Source organism: Podarcis bocagei (genome assembly GCF_964188305.1).
Source record: "Podarcis bocagei genome assembly, chromosome: 5".
Classification (NCBI taxonomy): Eukaryota; Metazoa; Chordata; class Lepidosauria; order Squamata; family Lacertidae; genus Podarcis; species Podarcis bocagei.
In genome coordinates, this window is record NC_138129.1 from 49,735,313 (window position 1) to 49,760,870 (window position 25,558).

Here is a 25,558-nt window from a genome sequence, read left to right on the forward strand (position 1 = left end):
GGAGCTTTCAAAGAAGGAATTCCCTGCATGTGGTGCAGGACTGTTCTGTGTGCCCTGGAGAATATTAGAATCTGCTCTGAGAACCAGCTGGTCAAGGCTTTGCTCCTCCCAGTTTCCTTCAAAGCTGAGGGAGCCCAACTTTGGATAGGGTATTTACTAACCATGGCTGCCTCTCATCTAGCCCTAGACAGTCCCGTGGTGCAGACACATCACCCCTCACCAGGAGGAAGTCATATGACCGGGGCCAGCCTATCAGGTGAGTGTAAGTGAGTGAGTGCAATTGGCAGCAGTTCTTACACTTTGCTCATAATGCAGAAAATGAACTGCTGTGTGATGCAGGATCTAACAGTGCTGCAAGATTATAGTTCTATAATTAGTGGAACCCACTGCTTCTCTCTTTCTTGCCTAGGAACCCAGATGTTGGATTCACTCCTCCTTCATCCCCTCCCAGCAGGCCACGCAACGACCGGAATGTTTTCTCCCGCCTCACCAGCAACCAGAGCCAGGGCTCAGCACTAGACAAGTAAGGCAACCTGCGGAACTTGGGGAAACTTGTATCCCCATAGAAGGTGACAACAGAATGGATAAACTGGCAGTGCCAGGGATATCGTCCCCTTATGTCCCACTCTATCCAGCACCAAGAATGGCATGTTTTTCTTTGACTTCCAGGTTTGGGCCCTATTTGCACTGGAATTAGCACCATGCCTCTTAGGTGCTAGACACTTAGGTGCAATTACTGTGAAACCTGCCAAATCGTTCAGGGAGCCTCTTATGCGCTGTTGTGGAGGCATGTGAATCAAAGTCCTTGGTCTCTGCGGCCAAGTACCTGAGTCGGTGCTTTAAGCTCAAAAGCACCCTATTCTCCCCATATGTTATGGGTAGCAGTTCTGAATCTCTTTCCAACCCTGTCTGCAACCTATAGGGGCCATCTGCTCTGGTGCCCCTTTATTAACAGGTTACCTCTGTTTTAGTGCGGGGGAGGAATTGGTATGCTTTTTCCAGCACAGGTGTAAGTTAAGCCTTCCAGATATGTCTTCATATTGGAAAGATATTGGAAAACAAGGTCATGTGAGTCCTGCTTTCTAAACACCAGCATGTCAGCTTTGGGTTCCCCACCCCTTTCTGGAGTGTGTTCCACAAGCCTCCTGAATGACAGCTGGTGGCAGCATTGACAGAGCTTCAGTTAACACAATGGGATTCCTCTAACATGGGCTACCTTGATCTTCAAGGACACAGGGATGATGCTGAATTTTCAAAACACAGAACAGCAGCCGGATAAATAAATGAACAAAGGAACAAAGGAACCTATTGGGGCTAAGCTGGCATTAGAGTGACCTCTGTGGCCATTGGGTCCATATTCCCATTTGGAGGTGGCATGGGAGTCACCGCCAACATTCTCAGAAGCTGGCCCACCCGTAGCTATGTAGGAGCCTTGGGCAGGCATTCCCAGATGTGTGCACATTCCCTTCTTTTGCAGAAGAACCACACATGCACAATACCTCAGCATCCTGAGAATCTCTACTTCCTTTTTGTTCTTAATCCAAGCTCCAAGCCTTATGGCTGTGATGACAGGCTTGCAAGTGTGTGGTGAAGCACCTAGTTAAAAACTCATGATGGTTTCTGCTACGCACCCACCCACCCCCTGTTCCTGATCCCTTCTGTCTGTGGTCTGCTCTCCTATGTCTGCCCGCCCTGCTAGCTTGGATGCAATAACAACCCTTCCTTTTCTGACTGTGCTGCTGCTTTTCCTTCTCCTGGTTTTAATTACCCATAATCCTGCTAATTTTCTGTCCCTAGGTCTGATGACAGTGACTCCTCTGTCTCGGAGGTGCTGAGGTATAAAACTTACTATTTATTATATAACTCTTCTTGCTTTCCTCTTTTCTCATTCTTTTCCCCTCCCTGCATTTGAAACCTGCTTGTAACTGAACCCGGTGTGACGTTTCTTTCCTTGTGCTGCTTCTACTTGCTGGTAGATTTGCCTTCCCAGCTGATTAGAGTGCTCCATTGGGACCCCTTCCTATGTTAACTGAAACAGTAGGGCTCACCCCACTCAGCATGCTTCATTAGGACACACCCTGCGGTTAATCCACCAACACGCACGTGTATCTGAAAATCTCAAGTCTCTTTCCCCCGGCACTTAATAGACGCCATCCTGTGGCATGTTTTTGTTTGGAATGGACCAAGCATATACCTGCAGGTAGTGCATGTCTATAACCTGGAGTTAGGAGCTAACCATTTGCATGTGTCGTAATTGTGCCATGATTTCACGAATGTGGCTTTTGAGTAGTTTCTAGGCCTCGTGGTGGAGAGAATATCGGGAAATGTCCAGGCAGCTCCCCTTCAGGCTCAGAGTCTTGGAGTCATTTGAGTTGAGAACATTTCCATGCCCTTCAGGCACAGCTCCCTGCCTCCCCCACACTTCCCATTTGCTTCCAGTTCTTGGCAGTCCTGCTCTCATGAAGCCTATGGGAGCACCCCATGTCTTTTCCATCTGCCACTACAGCCCAGAAGTCCAGCCCCTGTTTTCTTTTTATCCGGGGCGAGTTATTTTTGCCATAGTTGCTAAAATGGATGGATGGTAGTTTTAAAATTTGCATAATGGAGTCCAGCCTCGTACTGTGAATACATCGGAGGCCCTGAATGCTGATTCTGGTCACTGGATTTCGTGTTAAAGCGATATTCCAGCAAGCGGCAATGCCTTTCCCTTATTTCTGGGTGTAGAATAAACTTTCAAGATGTTAGCCAACCCCACTGAAGATGGAGGGGTGCACATGTGTAAGGGAAATGTAATCTGTTATGTTTATTTCTGTCCTAATAACCAAGAGTGCGTACTTTTTGAAAATGGCAATAAACTACTGGACCAAGTTTAAGATTTTGGTATTGACTCATAAATCCATGAACAACTTGGGACTAGAATACCCAAGGAAATCACCTTTTCTCCCTGTTGACCTACCACCAGCCTTTGCCAACCTAGTGTCCTCCTGGTGTTTAGGGCTACCATTCCCTTCAGCCCCAGCAAAGGCTACCCTGCATAATCAGTACAATTGTCTGATGAGGCCTTCATGCTTGTGCTACAGCCTTTTGAAGTACAGGTAGTGGCCATTAGAACGGGAGTGGCACCCTTATTATAGAACCACTTTCCCTCTGAGTTTAGGTGAGTGCCCCTATCGATGCTGATCAGGCATCTTTAAAAAACTCACTTGTACTCCCAAGCTGGAGCTTGGTTTCAGTATATTATCACTTTAATTCTGCCCTACTTTTTCACTGCATTACATTTCTATATTTGATATGTATTTTAACAGTATTGTACACTACCGCTTCTCAACTTTGATCTAGGAGAAGTTTTGTGTGACGTGTTCAAGCCTCTAACTCACCCTTATGTGATTTATTTTTGGGGAAGGGGCTCCATTCCTTTTTTAAACTTTATGTGTCTTGGTGATCCCATGTATTCAAATAAGAAACTGCTGCCAACTTTCAGAGCTGTTACAAAGCTTGTTGCTGGGAAGGTTTGAAGTGTCTCCATGTTGACCACAAGGTGGTGCACCGATTTCATGCCCGACTCAGATGGAGACATTCTGGAGAAGAGGAGTTTGAGTTGTCAAAGTTACAAAGATTATAGGTCTAGAATAACATGACATGATGCTAGATGGGACCAACTGGATTATTAAAATAATTACAATCATTTGGACCCATGTGTTCATTTCAGAGCAAAAAATAAAGGAGATTTTTGTTACTTACAAAGAGCCAGTGCCTCTCTTGGCATGTGATAACAAAACTATATTAGTTACATTGCACCTTGATCTTGCACAAAGAGAGTTGGAGGCTGAAATTTGAAATAATCTTTCAGAAACAAAGCAGCCAATGCAGTAACTTGGAGTTGTTGATGAGGAAGGGGCTGTCACTCTATGGATGCTTTGCATGCATCGGGTTCCATGTTCAATGATATCTCCAGGTGAGGCTGGCAAATATTCCTGCCTGAAACCCTGGAGAACCACTTTCAGTCAATGTTCTGAGATGGATTGATTAATAGCATAAAGTGGCTTCCTGTGTTCCCATTCAAAGCTGTATGTAAATACACACGTTCTGGCGCTCAGGGCTGTGCATTGCAGTTTTCAATTCCATTAAGAACTTCTATGAATGCACAAAACATTAGTTGGCTTTAATATAGCAACAACTAATAGTTTATTTACACCCCGCCTACTATGGGCAGCTTCCAACATAATATAAAAACACAACTAAACATCAAGCATTAAAAACTTCCTGATAACAGGGCGGCCTTCAGATGTCTTCTAAAAGACAAATCACTGTTTATTTCCTTGACATCTGATGGAAGGGCATTCCACGGGGCAGGCGCAACTACCAAGAAGGCCCTCTGCCTGGTTCCCTAAAGCTTCACTTCTCACAGTGAGGGAACCAGAAGAAGACCCTCGGAGGAGGACTGAGGTGTCCAGGCTAGAGGTGGAGATGCTCCTTCAGGTATACAGGGCCGATGCTGTTTAAGGCTTTAATGGCCAGCACCAGCACTTTGAATTGTGCTTGGAAAGGGGCCTAAACATGTGTCCTGTAGCCCTGCTCTTACCTATGTTGCCTCTTTGGGGAAAAACACTTGAAGAGCATTTGAGTGGATCAGCTTTCAGCATAATGCTGACACCAGTATATAACCAATGATGGAGCATCTCACCCATCCTGTAACTTGAAGATGTTTGTGCCCAGAACTTTGTGACATACTCTTCAGCTTGATTCTGCATGTCCTTGCCTGCCTGTCGCTCCCCCACCTTTTTTTCCTCTCTTTTAAGCTTATTGTGGGTCTGGTCCTTCTGGCACACCAGTGTCTCCTGAGCAGTGTGATTCCCAGGTGCATGATCGGTTACTCTAAGGATGCCTGATTGCTGCAGCTGCAGGAACCATCTCTCAAAGCATTTCTCTTTTTCTCCCATGCAAGGGGCATTATCAACCCTGTGGGAGGGTCCAGGAGTGCCCGGACAGCTCCACTGCAATGCATCTCTGTGGCAGAAGGACACACCAAGCCTGTCCTGTGCCTGGATGCTACAGATGAATTGTTGTTCTCTGGATCCAAAGGTGTGTGTTTGAGAGAGGGGGTGGGAGCTGCTTTTGGTGGCTTAAGCCTGGTATGAATGAACACTGAGCCAGAAGTTCTGATTGGAGCTTTTCCAGCAATGTTCAGAAATGGTGAAAAATTTAGCATTTTCAGAGGTGGTGAAAGAAAAAGTATACTATTGCCTTCCCCACCCTTTTATACTATTGCCTTCCCCGCCCTAGTTACCCTAGCTTACCCAAGTTGCCCAGCAACCTTCCCCCCTGCCCCAGTACCTCTGTTTGAAGGACTCTGTGTCATGATGCAGCTGCATCACCTCAGGGACATGGTTGACGGAACTAAGCTACCCCCATGGCTGCAGTTGGGACAGCCATTCTCCCCGCCCCTGTGAGCAGTGACATTAAAGTGCTTCACATGTGGAGTAGCCGCTACATGGAGACAGTTTTGAGCAGGCTCAGTCTGTATGGTATATCACATGACAAGTGCCCTCTAGATATATTGCACTCCCACTATTTTCCTTGGCAAGTCAAGCATGTGTGTGCCTGCTCACACACATGGGCATAACAAGTGTCATGTCTCTTTCCAATAAGTGCAGTGGGAGGCAAAAAAGTTAAGGATGACTATAAAGACAATGGCTGTCCCAGAAAAAAAAGAAACTTCTGCAACTGCTGAACCTTTCAAAACTGAATTAAAACCGTCTGCTTTCCATCTTATCTGCTGTATGTCCACATTTTAAAATATTAGTCACATCTTAGAATCACTGAAGAAATATATTGCTTAGGAGAGAGTGGTGGTTACTGCTCTCAGATGGGAAACTAGGGCACTGCTGGCACAACTGAAGTTCTCTCTTCTTTCCAAAGATCGGAGTTGCAAAATGTGGAACTTGGTGACTGGCCAGGAAATTGCCTCCTTGAAAGGCCACCCAAACAATGTGGTTTCCATAAAGTACAGTAACCACTCTGGCCTGGTGTTCACAGTCTCTACCTCTTACATCAAAGTGTGGGACATCCGGGATTCTGCAAAGTGTATTCGTACTCTCACGTAAGTACTTGGCAGCTTTCTGTTTTGCTGCTTTTGAGTTTTTCGAAGCTTCATTTGTGGCCTTGTAAGGTTTAACAAAGTGGGGTTTAAGAGCATAAGCCATTGCTATCCATGGTCACACAACATTGTGCCAAATCATCCACTGCGGCATAAGGCAGGGGAAAGTGAACTGTGAGATCCCACAATCTGCTTCTGATTGCTGATGTTTGGATAGCATTGTATCTTCAGGTGCTACTCACCTGCTTGCTGGTCTACTATGTCCTGTTTTGCAGTGGAACACAATGCTCCACAGGGCACAGCTCCTTTGCCTTGACATCTGACACAGGGCCATCTCTCTACCCACCAAACTTGCTTCCTCCAACATCTACAGGCCAGATTCTGCATGTCATTTGTCACATGCTTTTTTATTTTTTATAAAAAATTTTATTGGTTTTTCACAATTTATATAAACACAAACAATACACAATACAAACATACAAACACAAAAACAAACATGTATAATTTCAAATCCTTTTTTTCCTTAAAACTTATTTCACTGACTTCCCCATACCTCCCCTTTCTTCATCCCAATTCCCAAATTTGTTTCAGCAAATCCTCCCCCTTAATTTTATCTAATTGTTTCCTTTTCTTTTACTTAATCTTTTACCGCTGTAATCCCTTACTTTCTATAACCACAACATTTTAACACTCATTAGTTTTACAATATTTCTTAAGATAAATTTTAAATTTCTTCCAGTCTTCTTCCGCCGTCTCTTTCCCCTGGTCCATTTGTCACATGCTTAGTCCTACTGTGCAATGTGCAAGGATGAACATAGCAAAATCACATCAGGACAGTCCCAGTCAAGGAGCTCCTGCACTGACTATTCTTAAGAATAAAAAAAAAATGGCACACCAGGTCTAATCCTGTGACAAACCCTCAGTAGGCTCTCCTTTCAATCTGCTAGAACTGTTCCTCTGAGGAATAATTCCTTCCAGGTGATCTGTGGGTTTGAAAACATATTGCTGTTCCTGGCCCTCATGGAGTTGAACCTTTCCTTGCTCTTTATTTTGGAGCTGCTTTTGTCTGAGTAGCCTCCTCCGAAAGGCAAAGGCAAATCTGCAGTCTCTTGCCCTGCAGCTGAACTCCATTCCTGCTTCTGTGAGACTCCCCATCATATCTCTTTTCCTCTTTCCCTCTATTAGTTCATCAGGCCAGGTAATTGCCGGGGATGCCTGTGCTGGGACCTCCACCCGCACCATCACCAGTGTGCAAGGAGAGCACCAGATCAACCAGATTGCACTTAACCCCACAGGCACCATGCTCTATGCAGCTACTGGCAATTCTGTCCGCATCTGGGAGCTAAACAGGTGAGAGAAGGCGAACTGCCTACAATTCCAAACTGTTTGGAAATCTGCAAAAATGCCCAGAAGAGAATGGCAAGAGACTGTTGCCATGACCCAAACTCCTCAATTACTCACACTCAACCCCTTTATGAATACATTTAGTATTTGGGCATTACTTGGGGAGCATTAGCCTTGGGGGGGTGTTCCTGCTGTTAATTTCTCAACACTACCCTTTCCGCTTTTTTGACTAGGTTGCAGCCCATTGGGAAGCTGACAGGCCATATTGGGCCAGTGATGTGTCTCACGGTGAACAGGACTGCAAGCAACCATGACCTAGTCATCACGGGATCTAAAGATCATTATGTCAAGGTATTGGACATAATAATTACGTTTTGCTGAGTTCACTGTTGGCAGCATCCTTAGTCCCCCACATAACCAAACATACTTAGGGAAGAATTCAGAGAATGGCAGATGAAGGTGATGTACTATATGGAATTGGCGGAAATGACTGGCAGAATCCCGAGACCAGGGAGAAGAGTCGGTGGAAGAAGATTGGAAGAAATTTAAAGACTATTTACAGAAATATTGCAAAATTAATGAATGTTAGAATGATGTCTGAATGAAGTTAAGTTGTTTTAGCAGCAATGTTATTAAGGTGTATGTAAAAACGGATTGTTAACAGGTGAAAATCCAAAGTCATAATTTAGTAAGTTAAAGGATTAAGATAAAAACAAAGAGGGAAAGGAATTGCTGAATTAATTAATAGAACTGGAATACAAAAAAGGGAGGTGTGAGGAGGTCAGGGAAGCAAGGAAATGAAATGTAAGGTACGGAAAGATTGATGTGTTTTTTAAATGTTTATTATCTTTTTTCTGTATTTTGTATTTTTATTTTTTTATTTCTTTCTTTTTATTTTTCTCTTTTTATTTATGTAATCTTTTCTTTGAAACTTTAATAAATATCATATAAAAAAGGGAAGAATTCAGAGTAGCACTATGTTCCATCAGTGCAAGGATTTCAGCTTGCTAGAGGGAATGAGTCCTCCTCTCCTCCTACCATATGCCATTCTGGGGGCTATTCTCCCCAATCAAGTCAATTGGGTGGGGTGCATGGGCAGAGAAGGGGGAGAAAAGCCCTGTTTCACCAGTAGAAGTCATTGCACAGCCTTCCATTAGCAAGACTCATTGGTTGAATCCATTCCATTATTTTTAAGAGTTACTCTGGAGCAGGGAAAGCTATAGGACTATCTAGCACAATGCCTACCTTTCTGAAAGGGGGGGGGGACACTGAGCCCAGGGTTAACTGCAGGTTGAACCCGGGCTGTGGATTCTTATTTTGCCACTTCTCATTTTGCAGATGTTTGAGATTGCGGAAGGCGTTGTTGGGAACATTGGCCCCACTCACAACTTTGAACCCCCACATTATGATGGCATTGAGTGCCTAGCTATTCAGGGAGATGTTCTCTTCAGCGGCTCCAGGGACAACGGAATCAAGAAATGGGACCTGGACCAGCAGGAGCTCATCCAGGTATGAAGGGTGATAGGGAAGGATGCTGGGTTTTCAAAGACAGAGGCGGTATACCATTTGTGTGGTGTGAATTATGCTGAGGGTGTCAATATACATTTGGTGCATAAATTCCTCTTGTGGTGCAGGGGTAAGAAGGCCCCATGTTGACATCCCTGAAGGGGGCGGACCATGAGGCCAGTGGAAATTTTAGATGCTGAAATTCAGATAGTGATTGTATTGAGCTCAGTAGGCCTCTTCAAAAAAGCAGGGTGATTATGCTAGAACAGGCATAGGCAAACTCCGGCCCTCCAGATGTTTGGGACTACAATTCCCATCATCTCTAGCTAACAGGACCAGCGGTCAGGGATGATGGGAATTGTAGTCCCAAACATCTGGAGGGCCAAAGTTACCCTATGCCTGTTCTAGAGAGAGGGTGAGCAAGGACCAAATCTCTTGGAGCACTGACTTGCTGGCAGTATCTAGTAGAACCTGGTGTCCTCCAGATGTTTAGGGCTACCAGACTAGGGAAAGCAGTTGTAAAAGAATCCTACTATCTTCCTTTAATAAGTTTATATTTCCATTGTATATTTCAGTAGTCAAACAACATTGGCCCTCAAAGTCTTGTTGGGGGGATCTTATTTATTGCCTGTGTGTTGTATTATTTATTATTCTAGCTATTTAGTGGTTCTTGACTTGGTTATCTAGTTTACTACTGGTAACAAGCACAATTAGTCCCAAGGCATGTGTGTGCCCAGTTTGGGGAGCTTGGGGCAACTCCCATAATCCCTAGACATTGGCCATGCTGACTGGTGCCAGTGGGAGTTGGGGGTCTAAAAACATCAAGCAAGCCACAGATATTCCACTGCTGATCTATGCCCTTCGGTGCACTATTTTAGAGTTAAATGGATAAAACTGCTTATAGAGGACAAGTACCTCTGATGTTACCCTAATCTTCCAAGCCTCTGTGTGGGTCCTATAATGGGTGGCCATTGGCAAGAGCTGTGGGAAGGCCAAGCCAACAGCCATTCTGAGTGCAATCCAGTAACTTCTGTCTTTGCCAAATGTGTCACATAAGAACCAAAGGAAGGAAGTTGTCCTGGCTTAGTTAAGAATTGGAATCCCTGTTGAAAGGGTTGGCCCTGCTCATGCAGAATTCTCCTCTTGTTGCTGCAGTGCTCACAGTTTTCAAGTGTGTGGCCTTGCTTTTGCATAGCCAGTTCCCCATTTCAAATTTAGCCTCGATTCCAGGTGGTGATATCGATCTGCAAACATTTGTTCAGGTTTCTGAGGTGTGTCAGCTAGGTGTCCTCATTTTAAGACTGTTTGCATTATTAGGAACAAGCCCAATGAAAGAATTCCCCTGCATTTGCAAGATTGGTGTGTGGGCCAATTGGGTTTTAGCTGCCACTGTGCCATAACCTTCAGGACAAATTAATGGCATGGTGGCATTATTTTTATGGCACAACCAACACCTACAATGAATGGCAGTGTTATTCCAGTTCTTCTTTAGTATCTAGTCCACTCCCTTGGGCTTTGTTTTAACTCCCAAGTCATCTCATTCAGAAATCCGTGGGTGGAAAAGTTTTTGGGGTGTGGCAACAGGCCCTTGCTAACTCAGCTCATTGTGACTCCTGTTTCTAGCAAATCCCAAATGCACACAAAGACTGGGTTTGTGCGTTGGCCTTTGTGCCTAGCCGGCCCATGCTGCTGAGTGCCTGCCGTGGTGGGACAGTGAAGGTCTGGAATGTCGATAACTTCACCCCCGTTGGGGACATCAAGGGGCACGACAGCCCCATCAATGCCATCTGCACCAATTCTAAGCACATATTCACAGCTTCCAGGTGAGTGTTGAGGGCAAGGGCTTCTCTTTACCACGAACTCTTTGCCCGCTGCATCCCATCATGTGTAGTCAAGCTGCTCAAGAAAATGAGGTGCCACCAGAGATGAGCTGGTTACAGGCCCAAGCACCTGGTTGACGGAGGAGCCAGAGGAAGCCATTGCTTCTGTGGCTGCCCTGCTCACAGAGCCATAGTGCAGTGGTGTCCATCTCAACACTGATCTCCCAGAGTCGCTTACTGTGCATCCTTGAGAGCAAGGACCGGCTTTTTCATGGTTCTTTAGTTCACCTCTTCCTCATCACATCTCCAGCGAGATTCTGCATGGTGCTTCCTTGTTTGTACCTCAGGTTGATTTCTGGCACTGCCCCTTACGAAAGGGTGCCTTGCTGTAGTAGCCAGTGATTAGCACCTAAGGACATAGCTCCTCAACTGAGGCACAACAAGCTGGTTTGTCCCAGCAGTCATGAACTGAACTGAGCTGTGGGGACTCTTGGTAACCATCATGGTCCCATGGAGATTCCGGCAGAGCAAGGGCCAAAGACTTGGCAAGAGGGCTTCCCCAGGGAGGGCAACCCAGGCCCCACCACTCACTCTCTTCCCCTTTGGAGTCTCTAATCTCCTCTTTTCCGACCATGTTTCTTTTTTCCTTTTCTCTCTTCCTCTCTCTGTCTCTCTTCTCTCTCTCTGTTTCTATGTGCCACAGTGACTGCCGGGTAAAGTTATGGAATTACGTGCCTGGGCTCACCCCCTGCCTTCCACGACGCGTCCTTGCCATCAAGGGCCGTGCTACCAGTCTGCCTTGACCCTCCTCCTGTCTTCTCTACTCTCCTGCTCACTTTTTCTTGCTGTGTTCCCCCTTCCCCTCTTTCTCGTCCCTAACCCCTTTCTCTGCGAGCTGATCTCAGCTGCTTCTTAACGGTATGCAATGCTTACTTGCTTTTCTTTCCCTTTAGGGCAGTAAGTGGAGGTGTTTTCCAAGGGAGACATTACTTCCCAGTTCACCTCCAAAGTGGGCATGCAAAAAAACACCCCATCTCACTTTCCTCCTTGACATGCCTGCTTGGTTGCATTATTAAGGCTGCATGCTTCACTTGGAAGCCTGTCCCACTGAAATCAATGAAGCTAACCTCTAATAAACTATGTTTAGGGTTGGCGTGATTTATGTGGAAATTGTTCAGTTTGATTGTGTGTGTTTTTAATGTTTTATTTATTGTTTATGACTAATTTTGTTATGTTGCAGTTACGCATTTCCTTTCATGTTGTAAGCCACCTTGAGCATGGTTTGAACTGTGGAAAGGTGGCATACAAATAAAATTGTGTGTATGTGTGTGTGTTGTGTGTGTAAATGTCAATGGGGATCATGTAGGGGGTGGGGGAGTACAACCCCCAAGGCAGGTCCCAATTTGAATTCTGGTTTTTCAGTAAGTGAAGGTGTTTGAATTATTTCTCTCTTGCTTTAAACAGGGCATTTGTTCTGGAGTAGCCCGTGTGCCTTCATGGTGTCCTTGGGCATTGCAAGAGAGTGAAAGGCAGGAGGGGAAGGATTTTGGGTGGGAAATCAGCACAGTGCCCAGATTAAGGAGTGTGGTCCAGACTGGGAGCCCATGTGGCTGATTTTCCTTCAAAATAAATATTCACCTATCTACTAAGCACACTTTTTACAAGCATGTTATTTATGTAATCTGTGGTTTGCACCTCCGTTTTCCCTTTATCTGAGCTTGTTCAGTGTTTGGTTTTTGACTTTCTAAATGTCATATTCCCACCTTTTCCCCTTCATTCCCCAGTGACTGGACAGTGAAACTCTGGAGTGCAAGGAAGCTACTGAACAGCACAACCTAGATAGAACCTGGGGAACTACTTGGACATGGTGACTGTGGTGGAGGTCACGAGAAGACAAGATGTGGTTCTCTTGTTGAGCCATGCTTGCAAGGGTAGGACGTGCTTAGCTTCCCACCAGAATCTCACACACTCAGGGCTTCAGGAAAAGATGGCACCCTGGCTTTTTGGTACCATGTGCCCCAGTGAGTGAGTTGGTTGGATGGTGTGAGGGAGCCTTCTTTCCTTTCCAGTTTCCATGCTCCATGTCTCTTTTTCTTGGTAGGATTTTGCAATGACACTGAACTGTGAAACTCCCACCATGGCATTGTCAGCCAAGGAGGAAGGTCAAGCTGAGGCATTTGAGAGCATTTCTCCTATCAGAATCCACATGCCACCCAAACAGGCACCCCCCAGGCTATGTGAGAAGCTCTGCAAAATAGGTGGTTTTAGGTGCTCATTGGCCAAGGGGGTTTATCAAGGAAAGATGCAAGAAACCTCATTCCTCACTCCATCATGCCTGAGCGATCCATACCCATCGACTCCTATGGCCGCCTGTGCCCTGCTTATGGCATTCCTTCAGAGCTTAACAGTGAAACTGACCAGAGTAAATCTAAACATGCCAGCTGCTTCCTGGATGTGTTTCCTGCATAGTTGATTGTTGTGTTTTAGAGGGTATTTCTTGTTCTAGTTAGATCTTTCATGAGTGTTAATGCGCTGGCTTCCTTTCTCTTATTGCCACCCCACCACTGATGGGCTGTGTGTATGTGTGTGTGTGATTTTCTGAAGGGGGGAAGGGTGGGTGGCAAAGTTAGCCACCTTTTAAAAATGTTAAGCACATGTGATATTTCTCAGTTTTCGCTCCAAAAGTAGAATCGCCAAAGGTTTTCCTTTTCAAATGCTTAGAGCCCTACCAAGAGAACATAAAAAAGAAAAATCTCTACTGTATAAGTGAGGTCTGTCAAATGGATGATGATTAATATGGGATTTGGATTATCACTTTTTCTTCAACTGTGGAATCAAGATTTCTGTTAGTTTGGAAGAATGGTTGCTTTCTGTGTTCCAGCTTCAGATTTGAAATTGTAATGCTGGTCCCTTTTTTCATAGTGCTAGATTTCCCAGGAGAAGAAAAAAAAAGATGTGAGCTACTGGAATATGTTTTTGGCTTCTCCCTGGGAAAGTCTTCACAGGCAGCCTGGGGAGAAACATGCATTATTTCAATCTGTGAAGCTGTTTACATTGTCCTGTTCCAATAAGAGAAAATAATATTGGCAACAGAAACTGACTCTCTCCTCTCAGGTGGAGAAAGGACCCTTTTAAGCATTGGAACAGAAATGTGTGAGGTTTTTTCCTTTAGATTTTTAACAGGGTAAGAAACACTTGAACAAGCGTGTGGTGATGCGTTCCTGTCTTCACATTTCCCCAGATGTGGGATGATGAGACTTGCCCTCTTAGTCTTGCCCCATCACCTGTTTACTTACACCTGCTTGGCATCCGTTCACGTCAATACTCATGTCTTTATAATAGACTCTGCAATGAATAAGCAGGAGAAGCTTCTCTCTCTGTGCTTCAATCAACTTGAATTTTCACTGGTGGAGTTTCAACCCACTTAAGTGTTCTCATGGACCCTGTGTGAGCATCACTTTGCAAGAGATGAAGCTTTCTGTTTGTGTGTAACACAGCAGGGCTGTCCCAGCCCTCACTGGAGAGTCACAGAGCACTCCTCAAAACCTTCGTTTCCTCACTTGGCTGTTAATATGTGGTATAAATGGACTTCTGACATGCATTGTGCTCTCCTGACCAAGGACCAAGTTCATGCCTCAACCAGCAGACTTGGGGTAAGCAGCACACTGGTGGACCATTCCACAGCTCTGCCCCCTGGTTTATAGGAGTCTTCTGCTCTAATAAACTGGGTTTGGGTGTGAACTTCGTCCGCTCCATGCAGTGAAGCTGCAGATTCTTCCATTGGGAGTAGGTTGTTGTACTGTAATTCTGTATGGGTGTTCAAAAGGTTCTGTGTATTGTCTTGTGCATTATTTGGGGATGGGGGAGCAGGAGGGAGAGGGGTGTGTGTATGTGCACGCGCATGAGTGAAATTTAAAAAGGGTGAGGGCTTGTTTTGAGTTAACCTACCTCATGGTCCAAGGTGTCTAGTTCTACTCTTCGGGGGTTTTTTATGTTAATAAAACTTGAATTAGTCTGGGGACCGCACATTACCACTGACCCCTAAGTCCCAAAAGTGAGATGAAGGCAAGGTGAAAGCAAGTGTGCTTTGCCTTCGCTGTTGACTGATTTACATTCAAGCTCACAGCTTGTACTGTGTCCACCAGCAGCACCAATTTTAATAAGCTCTTCTTAAATGTTAAGACTGATATTTATTGAATCATTGTGTCCTTTGCAGTCTTCTCGTGACTTAGCATTCTCAGCTGAGAATAACAGAGAGGTCCAAGTGATTCAAGCCTTGGAAGAGGGACCATCTTCCATCGGTAATGAAATCAGCACAATCCTCACACCTTCACATGGCTACACAAGCTATCTTGTCCGATATTTTCAGAAGCTTGTAGTCCACCTGTGAATGTAGTTGCCTGTAAAAAAATATATTCTGGGAATACATTGTGAATTAGCTGCACACAGTTCACCTAAAACTTCCTCCATTCTTCCTTGGAGGAAGTCTGTTTAGTACAAGAAATATGAAATGTCTTATAAAGTATTACTTGATATACCTGAAAGCACTGTGCCCGACAGCACTCTGCTTAACTGTTAAATTATTGACCATATTGCCATATAGTCCCATGTGCCTCAGTGCTATTGCTAGCTTTTTAGGTATGGGATTATATTTTCTCATATTGAAGAAGCTACCCCCTTCTCTCTTTATTTTTTAATAGTCCTGATCCAAGCAACGTGACAAAGTGCAAAACCCTGCAAATGAAATTGGGTGCAAACCAGGAGAGCCATTTTACCTCCTCTGAACAGTTACGTGAAGCACATGGTGGGAAGGGTCAGAATAAGCAAGCTGAAAACCTCGTCTGCTTTGAGTAGCCCTTGGGAGTAAATGTGCATGTTCATTAAGAGAACACTGTCATTAACGAGACTCAAAAGTGGGTTTGCACAACCTGCTTGATTCATCTAGCAGCCCTGGGAAAATCTCTGCCAGGTTCTCCTGGTGTTCTTAAGGCTTTGCTTTGGCAATAGGCCTCCTGGTGGTAGGATAACATGCACCATCCCTGCATTCCAAGAAAGGAGCTGGGGTGAAAGACTCCCCCTAAGGTGCATAAACACCATAGGCCCGTTTGCTCCACCTCTTGGTTTATGTATACATATATAATCATGTTTCAATTGACAGGTGCCTTTTCTTGCCCTGAAAGGTATTTTCTCCCCCTCAAGGCTGGTGTGTGTGTTCAGGGCTTCTTTGGGGGTTTTGTACCATCAGGCAAAATGGTCACACGTATGTGTGTGTGTGTGTGTGTGTGTGTGTGTGTGTGTGTGTGTGTGTACATGATAAGGTGTGTAATTATTTTATACTGCTATGTAAATAGTGTAAGTTATTTAAAGCTCCCGCTGTACATGGTTTTCCAATGAATGTGTTTGTTCCTCCTCTTAATAAATAAACATCAAAACAAGATCTGAGAATAATTATTTTTAATAAAAATAAAACAGGCCATTAAGTGTAAGTTCAAAAGGCTCTTTCAGTGGTACGAAGATTGAGCTGATGAGGAAATGGATATTGATATAGGTATGAGCCAGTGGCTCTGATCTAGGAAGTTAAAAACAAACCCAGAAGCAATGAGCCTGGCCAGAATTTAAGTGTCATCTGATAACTGTATCTTCATGACCTGGCTTTTTGCCTTTTCTGTACTTAATTAACAGCACACTTTGGGGCAACAACAAAACATTGTTTTTGACTGTTTCTAAAGAAGTAATTAAAGCAGAGTCAATTCCCAAATGATGACTTGCAAGGATTAGAACACACAAGGACTCAGAAAAAGCATCCTATTCAATATAAAAATGTTCAGGTAGATTTAACACTGTTTTGAGCTGAGTCCAGGTAACTTTCATAGTTGCACATCATACATATTCCCTCTCCCTCCACTGGCAAACCTTGTACAAATAAGTTAATATTAAGAACAGTGTTGGTTGCAATACCACACACTTGATCATCATGATACCATAATTAGTGCTTTAACATCCCTAGGTTACCCGAGAAGCAAAGACCAATATTAAAGAGAGACGGGTACTTAGAAAAGACCCCATAGAAAGTAGTAGAGGTTAAGCAAAACATCTTGTGTTTGTCCAGTCTAGGATTGCACGACAAATTAAGTACAAACCTGGCATCCGGCGAATCTGCTTTTCTTTTTCAAAACTGACATTTCTAGCCTTAAAAGCACGAAGGCTTATGCCCATTTTTTTTGCCATGACTTGTAAGTTGAAAAGGTTCTGGGCTGAGACCAAACAGAGTCACTCTCAGTTCCTTGTGACATGCTTGTATAATGAGAAACCCCTTCCACAAAGTGATGGGTTTCATACAAAGATAGAGCCGCACATGAAAAGGGCTCCTTTTAAGAATCGTTGTGATGTAGATACAGAACCAAGAACACGGCAAATGCTGTGAAAAGCAGTTGTGAAGGGAAAACAATAGGGAAAGGGCATGCACACCAAACTACACTTGGGGAAGCTTGCTTGCCTCCATTGCCTGTTTGCTACATCACACTACTTTATGCAAGAAAAAGGAAGACAACGGGGGCTCCATATCTAGCACTTGTGAGGGCAGGCAGATTCTGCTTCCGCAGGGGAAAGAAAATTCATGTAGTCAGGCTTGGCTCTTTTCTGAAAAGCTATAAAAAGTTCTAAAGTTCTTGCTTTCATAACCTACAGCTGGCTCCCAAGATCTTTCCACCACAGACAGACGTGAATAAATAGGCAGACAAGCAAACACTAGTTAAGAGGGGTGAGGGATCTTGCTGTGCTCTGTATTCCGCACAGGACAGCAAACCCAGCTGTCTGTTGCAGTAGTCTATTGCATCAGTTCATCATAGGAACAAAGGAAGAGACTGAGCTATATAGTCTCACATAGGTTGCAGAATAGCCCCTAAAGTGTTCTTTTTAATAAAGCAGGATCAGATGGTCGAAGAACGCACCAAAGTTTGACACAAAGCCTCGTCTTTCCAACCTGGAATGGGGAGACGGGTCGGTCTAGGCAGCCAGCCTGCTGACATTGCCGAATTGCAGGAAGTCACGGTGATTCAGCAGTCTCTACACCTGAGTAATGATTTCTCCATTTTCTGGCACGTAGACCTGCACAGGGGCTCCCTCAGGAGACCGTTTCAGGATATGGACACGGGGAACCTAGAAGGTTAAAAAAAGGAGCCTCTTAATGGAACTGTCGCACCAGCACATCTCCCCAGCAGCAGCAACCCCACCACCACCAAATACAATTTCCTTCATCAAACATGAAAACATTTGTTACAGCTGATGGTTACTTCCTATCTTGATTGCCTCAGGAAAATGTGGCCCATTATGTTTCTCCATGCCTATAAAATCAATTCCTCTCCCATCATTAAGCGCAGTGTAAAAATAAAGTTTCCAGGGCAATCTTTCCTATTCTTTCCATTCAGTGCCATTAAATTAAGTGTCTTTAAAATGCTGTGATATTTTCCAGCCAGATTACCATTCATGCTTTCACCTTTGGGGGTTGGACTAGAGGACCCACCACATAGTGAGTCATGGAAAGGAGGTGCTCTGGCACTTTTCAACAGGGCTGCGGCACCTGTGGCCCTTCCAAAGAGGCTGGGACTCCCAGCAGCCCCAGCTGGCATGGCCAATGATCAGAGATGATGGGCCTTGTAGTCCAGCAACAAATGGAAGACCACAAGCTCCCCATCCCTGCTGTAAAACAAATTAGGTGTCTAGAGCATCCTAAAGAATTCACGGAAAAAGCTGAGCCCCTGCAGGCAAATAAACAGAGCTTGCCATAGCTTTATGCATTAAGAAGGACTAAAAGAGGCTCTTAAAAGTAGCAATATTGGCATAAGATGGTCTAACTGACTACAAAGCAGCTTCTTATATTTATATTGCCATGCATGGGTGCAAAACCAAAACAGCTTCTAACTATTAATCAATGTGAAGCTTCCACGGTTTCTACCCATTATTCACAGGCATGTCCAGAGGAGCACCCACCTGCAAACTTGAAGTGTGAGCTCACTCTCAGAGGGGTGGCTATTTTAGTCTGTTGCAGCAAACTGGCATCTTAAAGACTTAATAAAGTAATGAGCTTTTGCGGACTGGAGTCTATTTCAACCGATGCTTATACAAGGAGATTGTCCTCATGGCTCCTCCTTTTAGGTGAGTAAAGCTCCCCTATCTCTTGAATGGGGACCACAGATCTAAATGAACTGGCCAAAGGAGGTTTTGAAACAGCGTAACTGGCCTCTAGGACTCACAAATAAAACTACCTGAAAATGCACATGTGCCCCAACTGATGGGCATAGAATTGCCAGGGATTTACCGTATTTTTCGCTCTATAGGACGCACTTTTTCCCCTTCAAAAATGAAGGGGAAATGTATGTGCGTCCTATGGAGCGAAGACGCCATAGCCCCGCAACCCTCAGCACAGCACAGAGTTGTCTGATTAAAATTTCACAGCTCTGTTTCCAGGTGAGGGGAGGCACGCATTGAAGAGGATGGGAGGAATCCAAGGGCAAGCTCTTGCTCGCATGGCTGTGGGCTTCTGCCCTGTGCTGCAGGCGAGGGAGATGCCCAAGGAGGAGAGAACTGTGCTTCATTGTGCAACAGTTTTGCACATCGAAAGAACATAATTCTCCAAGCGGAACCACCAGGATTCATATCTTTCAGAATTCCTCTCACTGACTATGTTGCTCAAGGAACAGCGTGCAGAGTTGCCAGAAGGCAATGCCGTTGTCACCAACCATCAGAACAAAGGAGCAGCAACATAACCTTTTCCTATCTAACAAACTGCCCAACAAGCATACAGTAAAAAATACAGTAAAGGACCCGTGGACAGTTAAGTCCAGTCAAAGGCGACTATGGGATGCGGCGCTCATCTCACTTTCAGAACCAAGAACTAGAGCAAGCTTAAGGACTACTGGACTTTACTGAGGTTCAAGGAAGTGGATACTACTTAATGTGTTGTATTCAGTGCTAGTCCTACTTAGAGTTGACCTACCGCCATTAAGGAGCCTGTTAGTCTTGTCCAGTAACTTCAATGGGTCTACTCCTGAGTAGGATTAACACTGGATACAACTCTATTATTTTTTAAATTACCTGGGCAGAGAACTTGGAAATTTCCCCTCTGCCACAAACATGAGTCAACTCTTATAGGCTCTGAGCCAGAAGACTCCTCTTCATGAGTAATTTGGAACACTCCAACAGCTCTCAGTGCAAACAAACATCTGAAACTGGGGTGGTGATTTTAAGCAGCTGAATGGCCCTTGGGAAAAGGCTTAGGCACCCCTCCCATGATCTACCGTTCTCAAGTCCCCATCCCAATCCATCCCAAAGCACTATCTTATTACTTTAAATTGAATTTGTGTTGCAAAGCTGGAATATTGAGGAAACTCTTGCCGAAACAGTAAATAAGAGGCTGGCTCCTCTCTCCCCAAGACACCTTCCTGCCCAAAGATCCTCACCTGAATTTGCTGCCCCATGGAACAGGAGGGGCGCAACTCTCGGCCGGGCCCGCTGCGCATGCGGAAGGCCCCTTGTCTGTCCAGGGAATGTGGCCGCGCATTACGCAGCCGAGTCCGTTCGTGCCACGATTTTAGCTCTTCTGTCACGGCCGACTTGGAGAGGACTCGGGGCCCCATCGGGGAGCAGTCCTTCAGAGATGGGGTGCGCACCACCCTGCTGTGAGAAACAACCGACCGGTGGAACCGCACAGGCACTGCCTCTTCCTTGTAGGCAAAATGGGCGGAGCTTACAGACAGGAAGGGTGGCCGGCTGTGGCCGAGCTCCCGCCCAGCCGGCAGGTGGTTGTCATATTCTACGGCAGAGAAGTAGCCCAGCGGTGAGAGCAGCTTCTGAGGACACTGGCAGTGGTATTCAGGTCCATTCCCCTTGGAGGTCTGGTTCTGAAACGGCTGCAGGGGCTCCTCCACGGGGACCGAGGAGCTTGGCTTCAGGAAGGAGATGTCGGGGCTGCTGCTACCGGCAGAGGTGGTATAGGAGATGCTGGAGACATCCGAATTGCTGTCTTCTGAGGCGGAGTGGTAGGTGGGCTTGGTGGCTGGGTTGGCCTTGGGCACAGAGAAGCAGTACTCGGGGACGGTGACAGTGTAGTAGGTGGGACGCCGCCTTGGCAATGCGCTTCTTCCACGGGACTCGAAGCCTTCCCGGGATGAACACACCCTGGAGGCCAGAAGGAGAGAGTTAAGACCATCTATCAGGAGCTCGCAATGGCCACCTTAACACCTTTGAAGCACTTCCCCCTAAGGATTATGGGAGCTGTAGTTCATTCAGGGCACTGAGAGTCGTGAGGAGGCCCCTTTCCCCTCACACACCTACAGTTCTTAGAGTTCCCTACAAGGAAGGATTGATTGTTAAATCCAGGGCTTTTTTCATCTGGAACTCAGTGATGGCACCTCTCAGGTGGGCGCCATTGCCATTACAAGAGAACAAGGGAGCAGTTTAGAAAAAACAGCGCTGGTTAAACCACTCTAGGAATTGTCAGGAGAACTCCAAGAACATTATGTCAGATGTGGGGAGGAGAAAGGAGAAATGCTTACATTGCCACAGCAATCTCCTTAGAGCTACTTTGCATTATTATATGCTTCCTTTGTATAGTTTATTCTGCACGCAATTGGAAAAAGGAGGGTCGTGAAACAATGCAGGGCACTGAAGCCCCAACCCTTAACTGCTGGAAATCCTGTTTGCCCTTCCTCTAGCTTCCAACATATTCCCAAACATTGCTCATTTGCCTTCAAGCCTATTTTCATAGCTAGGAGGACTAGAAAACCCTTTTTGCAAAATAATAATAATAATAATAATAATAATAATAATAATAATAATAACAACAACAACAACAACAACAACAACAACAACAACAACAACAACAATAACCGAGAGCTGAGATTCCCAAAACGCTGAATTTTAAATTTTGCATTTGTGAGGCCTGATAATAGAAGCACAACGTGCATATAGCCTCACCCCAAGGTATCTGACATGTTCAAACTTCAAAGAGTGATTAGGTACCAACAGGCAGGGCCACCTGCTTGAGTACATGAATTGACCCTAAGTCCATAGAGTACCTCATGAGTTGAGGTTGTCCTCTCCTTCCCAGGAACTCAGGTGTCTGTGGGGCACTGGAACCAGCCTGTTTCCTTACTTCCAGCTTCCTGGGAGGAACAAAGTGGCATGGCGATGCCTCAGCAGTTGTCTGAGGGGTACGGCTGGGTGACGGTTGAGACAGCAGGCCTGGACTGCTGTAGCAGAACACAATAAGAACATCAAGTAAGAAACTGCCTGCAGTCCTGTCATCTTTCTTTGTGTGCAAAGGAGTGAGAGGCTCTGGTCAGGGGTCAAATCCCCCTCCCTTTCATCTCCCCTAAGAGTGAAAAACAGGAGTAAAAAGAGAAAGCAAGACTCAAGTGGGTCCACAAAACCCGCTGTTCTGGCTTAGTTAATTGGACTACTAAGTTTCTCGGTCAGTGGTTCTCAAAGGACACTTTCCCCAATGGAATTGTGAAGCCTATATTGGCTGGGATTTACAGGCAATTTCATTTCATGTTATTAAATTAAGCAACTTTAAGGTGGATTTGTGGAAATAAAAAAATGGAAACATTGCACAATCACAATAAAGCAGCAAAACAATACAATGCTTATTGTTCTTAAAATGAAGTAACGGACAGACTCTACAGTAGCTTCCATATTACATGCATGCAAACAAACATTAAGAGAGGCTGATCTCAAGACCACGCAAGCATATCCAAAGAAGAGCGAGAGAAGAAAGGTCTTGACCTTGGCACACTGCTGGGCTCAGTGGATTTCTTTGGCTTTTCATAGGGCTTGTCCAGACTGGTCTCTTTCCATGGGCTGTTTTGGATGGGAGAGCACTCCACGTCCGTGGCTTGGTAGTGGGTTTGCCCTTCCAGTAGCGCAGAACGCAGAGGCTGAGCTGAAGAACCAGGCGGGGGTTGGAGGCGAGCTGAAGCTGTGAGCATTGGCGGAAGATGGGCGCTCAGCACCTGGGATTCTTCAGAAAAGGAAAAGGAAATAACTGCAGCATTCCAACGCTAAAACCTGGATGGTAGCATTATCTACTGAGTTACATTCAAGGTGCTGGAACTGGTGTACAAATCCCCATGCATCTTGGGACCAGGGTGCCTAAAATATCATCTCACCCCTTACAAACCCACTCAACCACTGCACTCTGCAGGTGAGGGCCTCCTGCAAATACCATATTGTAATGGGGTCAACCCTGCACAATACAGGAATCGGGCCTTTAGTGTGCTGGAATCTGCCCCTTGGAATTCCCTCTGTTGTGTTTTCAGCACCTGTGAAGACTTTCCAGTTCCAACAAGCCATTTAAATGAAGGACTTCATCCCAAACTGCATCTATACTGGAACTACTTTTAACAGTTTTCATATGTGGAATTGTTTGTAATTGTTTTATGTACGGAACTGTTTTTAACTGTTTTACACTTTTCTTGTTTTATAGTTGTGACTATTTTGCTTGTTTCAAAACTGTTTATTTTATTGCTGTAGTCTACCCTGGCACCTTATAGTAAAAGGCAAGTAAGATAGCTAATAATAGATTTTTTAAAAAGCATGAATAACCACTGGTTTAGGCTATATCATTCAAAATATACCACATCACTTATCACAGACTCTTATCACTCTAGATTAAACCAAAACAGGATGTGGAATTTAGCAGATATCCACAGTCATAAAAGACCCACTTATCAGTCACCTTTGTACTTGAATCTTTTGAAAATTTAGATGAGATCCATTCACTAACTCTCTTCTCTGTCTTGCAAGTCTAGCTGGCTGCTGTGGCCTAATTCTTAGTCATGTGGTATGAATCAGGGCCAAACCTCGACAAGATGTCAGAGAGCAGTGATCAGATACAGTTTGTCTCTTCAAAGGCTTATCTACCACTTTACGCTAGGTGAAGGAAAGTCACAAGCACACGGTAATGACAGTGCAGAGATCACAGTTATCTAGTTTACCTTCTTCTACCGCAACAGCATCCAACAAGGAGTTCTCATCAGAGGCACTGAACCCTGGGGAAGACACAAGAATTGGCACAGACAAGGAGGAACAATGATCAGATTTTCAAGCAGTTATTAGAACCCGCTGATGCTCCCTAGAAATATGTGCTCATAAATCCCACTGAGCTTCTAGAAAGGGGAAATAAAAGCTCCCTCTTCCTCTCTCTCTCACACACACACTTCTTAGTTCTGAGCTAATTCCCAGAGCCTCAAACCACATCATTCAAAGCCCTGCATTCACACACACTTAAGCTCCTCAAAGAGATATTCCCTGATGCAGTGAATTAATAGTAATTGGGAGGGGATTTAGAGTCATATTTTGGGAATCTTCTTCCCAAACAGGCAAAACACTTAATTACGAATTAATATTTTAAAAATTCTTTCACTCTTCAAATGCAGTATGGATGCTATAAACTGGCTGTAATCCAATGCAGAGTTAAGTGCCCTCAAGCTGATTGATTTTCGGAGGCCTTAAGCATGCTTAACTCTGTGTTGAAATGCAGCTGCCAGCCACTGAGTTTCTTTTACTGCCTGCCCCCAGGCGATTCTGTGGCCAACGGGAGGGTCAGATGGCCTCATTCAGAAGCTGAGACCTCTTGCCCAATCTGCCTAGACATCTCGTCCATCAGCAGGGCAGCTGTGGGATTCCTCAGGCAAGCGGCAGAGGAGGGAAGCAGCAATTTCTCACGTGCAAACATGCATCTTCCTGCAGTCTTGCGCAAAAAACGCTGGACAGAGAATATAAGCAACCGCCCGCCCACACCAGTGGACCTATTATCAATAGAGATGCTTCCTTAATGGAATACCTGGGCAAGAACCATCAGAACGTAAGACGAGTCTGCTGGATCGGGCCAGTGGCCAATGGCCCACCTTGTCCACACACAAGGGAAGCCTGCAAGCCAGAACATGAGCAGCCTGCCCACCTGTGGGTCCCAGGAACTGGTATTCAGAGTCATGGTGCCTCTGACAGCAGAGGCAGAAAACAGCAACCATGGCTAGATAGCCTTGCCCTCCACGAATTTGTCCAATCCTCTAACAAAGCCATCCAAACTGGGGGCCATTACTGCCTCCTGTTGGAGCAAATTCCATAGTTTAACGATGCACTGTGTGAAGTGCAGTGCATGGTCCTTCATCTTCCAATATTCAGCTTCATTGAGTGCCTGCAGTTTCTAGTGTTATGAGAGTGGATCTATAGGTCGGGGGGGGTAGAGTGAGTGTTACAATGCCATCCCCTGCATGCTTATTTCCCACTGCACCCTATGCAGCAAACTTCCCCAAGTCCCTATAAAACCAAGAGATTTGGATCCAGAGCTATCTAACTTTCTATGCCTTCCTAAGGGTTAATCTGGCACTGCAGGTCTTTGCGTCATTCGCTGCAGGTTTCTACATGCTTCCTCCTCCAGCTGGCTCTCCCTGTTCTTGATTGAGCTCACTTTGGCAACCGCTGACAGAAAACTGCAGTTTGCGTAGATTACAGGGGCAGGAAGAAGCCATAAAAGGTCAGTTTCCTCCCTTGAACTGGGATGAATTCCAACTAAACCACGCCTGTCAGAAGCCTGTCTGACCTACTTCTGATTTCTAGGGACAGATATTTAATTCCAGACTCTGTCTTCATTTCCTGACAACTCAAGGTTTTTTGGTTGGGGTTTTTTTTTAATTAATAAACCCTCTTCCTTATACTTACTCATTTCAATTTATCACCATTCAGTTTTGTCCTGCTGTACAGTGGCCACAAAGAACAATTTTACTATACA

At 45.1% G+C, this 25,558-nt stretch overlaps 2 protein-coding genes across 9 annotated transcripts in view; one reads left to right on the forward strand and one right to left on the reverse strand.

The window, feature by feature from the left end:
• Positions 1–16,204, forward strand: part of KIF21B (kinesin family member 21B) — a 69,066-nt gene extending 52,862 nt beyond the window's left edge. For 2 of the 5 annotated variants that reach the window (XR_014008170.1, XR_014008172.1), the window contains exons 26-36: positions 182–256; positions 410–523; positions 1,798–1,836; positions 4,946–5,082; positions 5,920–6,100; positions 7,283–7,447; positions 7,675–7,792; positions 8,780–8,950; positions 10,571–10,770; positions 11,471–11,685; positions 12,552–16,204. Coding sequence is in view for 2 of the 5 variants with exons in the window: in XM_081194149.1 (XP_081050275.1) it covers positions 182–256; positions 410–523; positions 1,798–1,836; positions 4,946–5,082; positions 5,920–6,100; positions 7,283–7,447; positions 7,675–7,792; positions 8,780–8,950; positions 10,571–10,770; positions 12,552–12,606 (1,255 nt within the window). In the remaining 3 variants the exon portion in view is untranslated. The remainder of the gene's footprint in view (positions 1–181; positions 257–409; positions 524–1,797; positions 1,837–4,945; positions 5,083–5,919; positions 6,101–7,282; positions 7,448–7,674; positions 7,793–8,779; positions 8,951–10,570; positions 10,771–11,470; positions 11,686–12,551) is intronic. The other 3 variants (XR_014008171.1, XM_081194149.1, XM_081194150.1) reach the window with 3 other exon arrangements.
• Positions 16,205–16,206: 2 nt separating this feature from the next.
• Positions 16,207–25,558, reverse strand: part of INAVA (innate immunity activator) — a 35,046-nt gene continuing 25,694 nt past the window's right edge. For 3 of the 4 annotated variants that reach the window (XM_081194183.1, XM_081194184.1, XM_081194182.1), the window contains 5 exons: positions 23,763–23,816; positions 22,552–22,786; positions 21,843–22,016; positions 20,226–20,943; positions 16,207–17,925 (listed from right to left, as the gene is read on the reverse strand). In XM_081194183.1, the coding sequence (XP_081050309.1) occupies positions 17,833–17,925; positions 20,226–20,943; positions 21,843–22,016; positions 22,552–22,786; positions 23,763–23,816 (1,274 nt within the window). In that variant the 3' untranslated portion in view covers positions 16,207–17,832. The remainder of the gene's footprint in view (positions 17,926–20,225; positions 20,944–21,842; positions 22,017–22,551; positions 22,787–23,762; positions 23,817–25,558) is intronic. The other variant, XM_081194185.1, reaches the window with a different exon arrangement.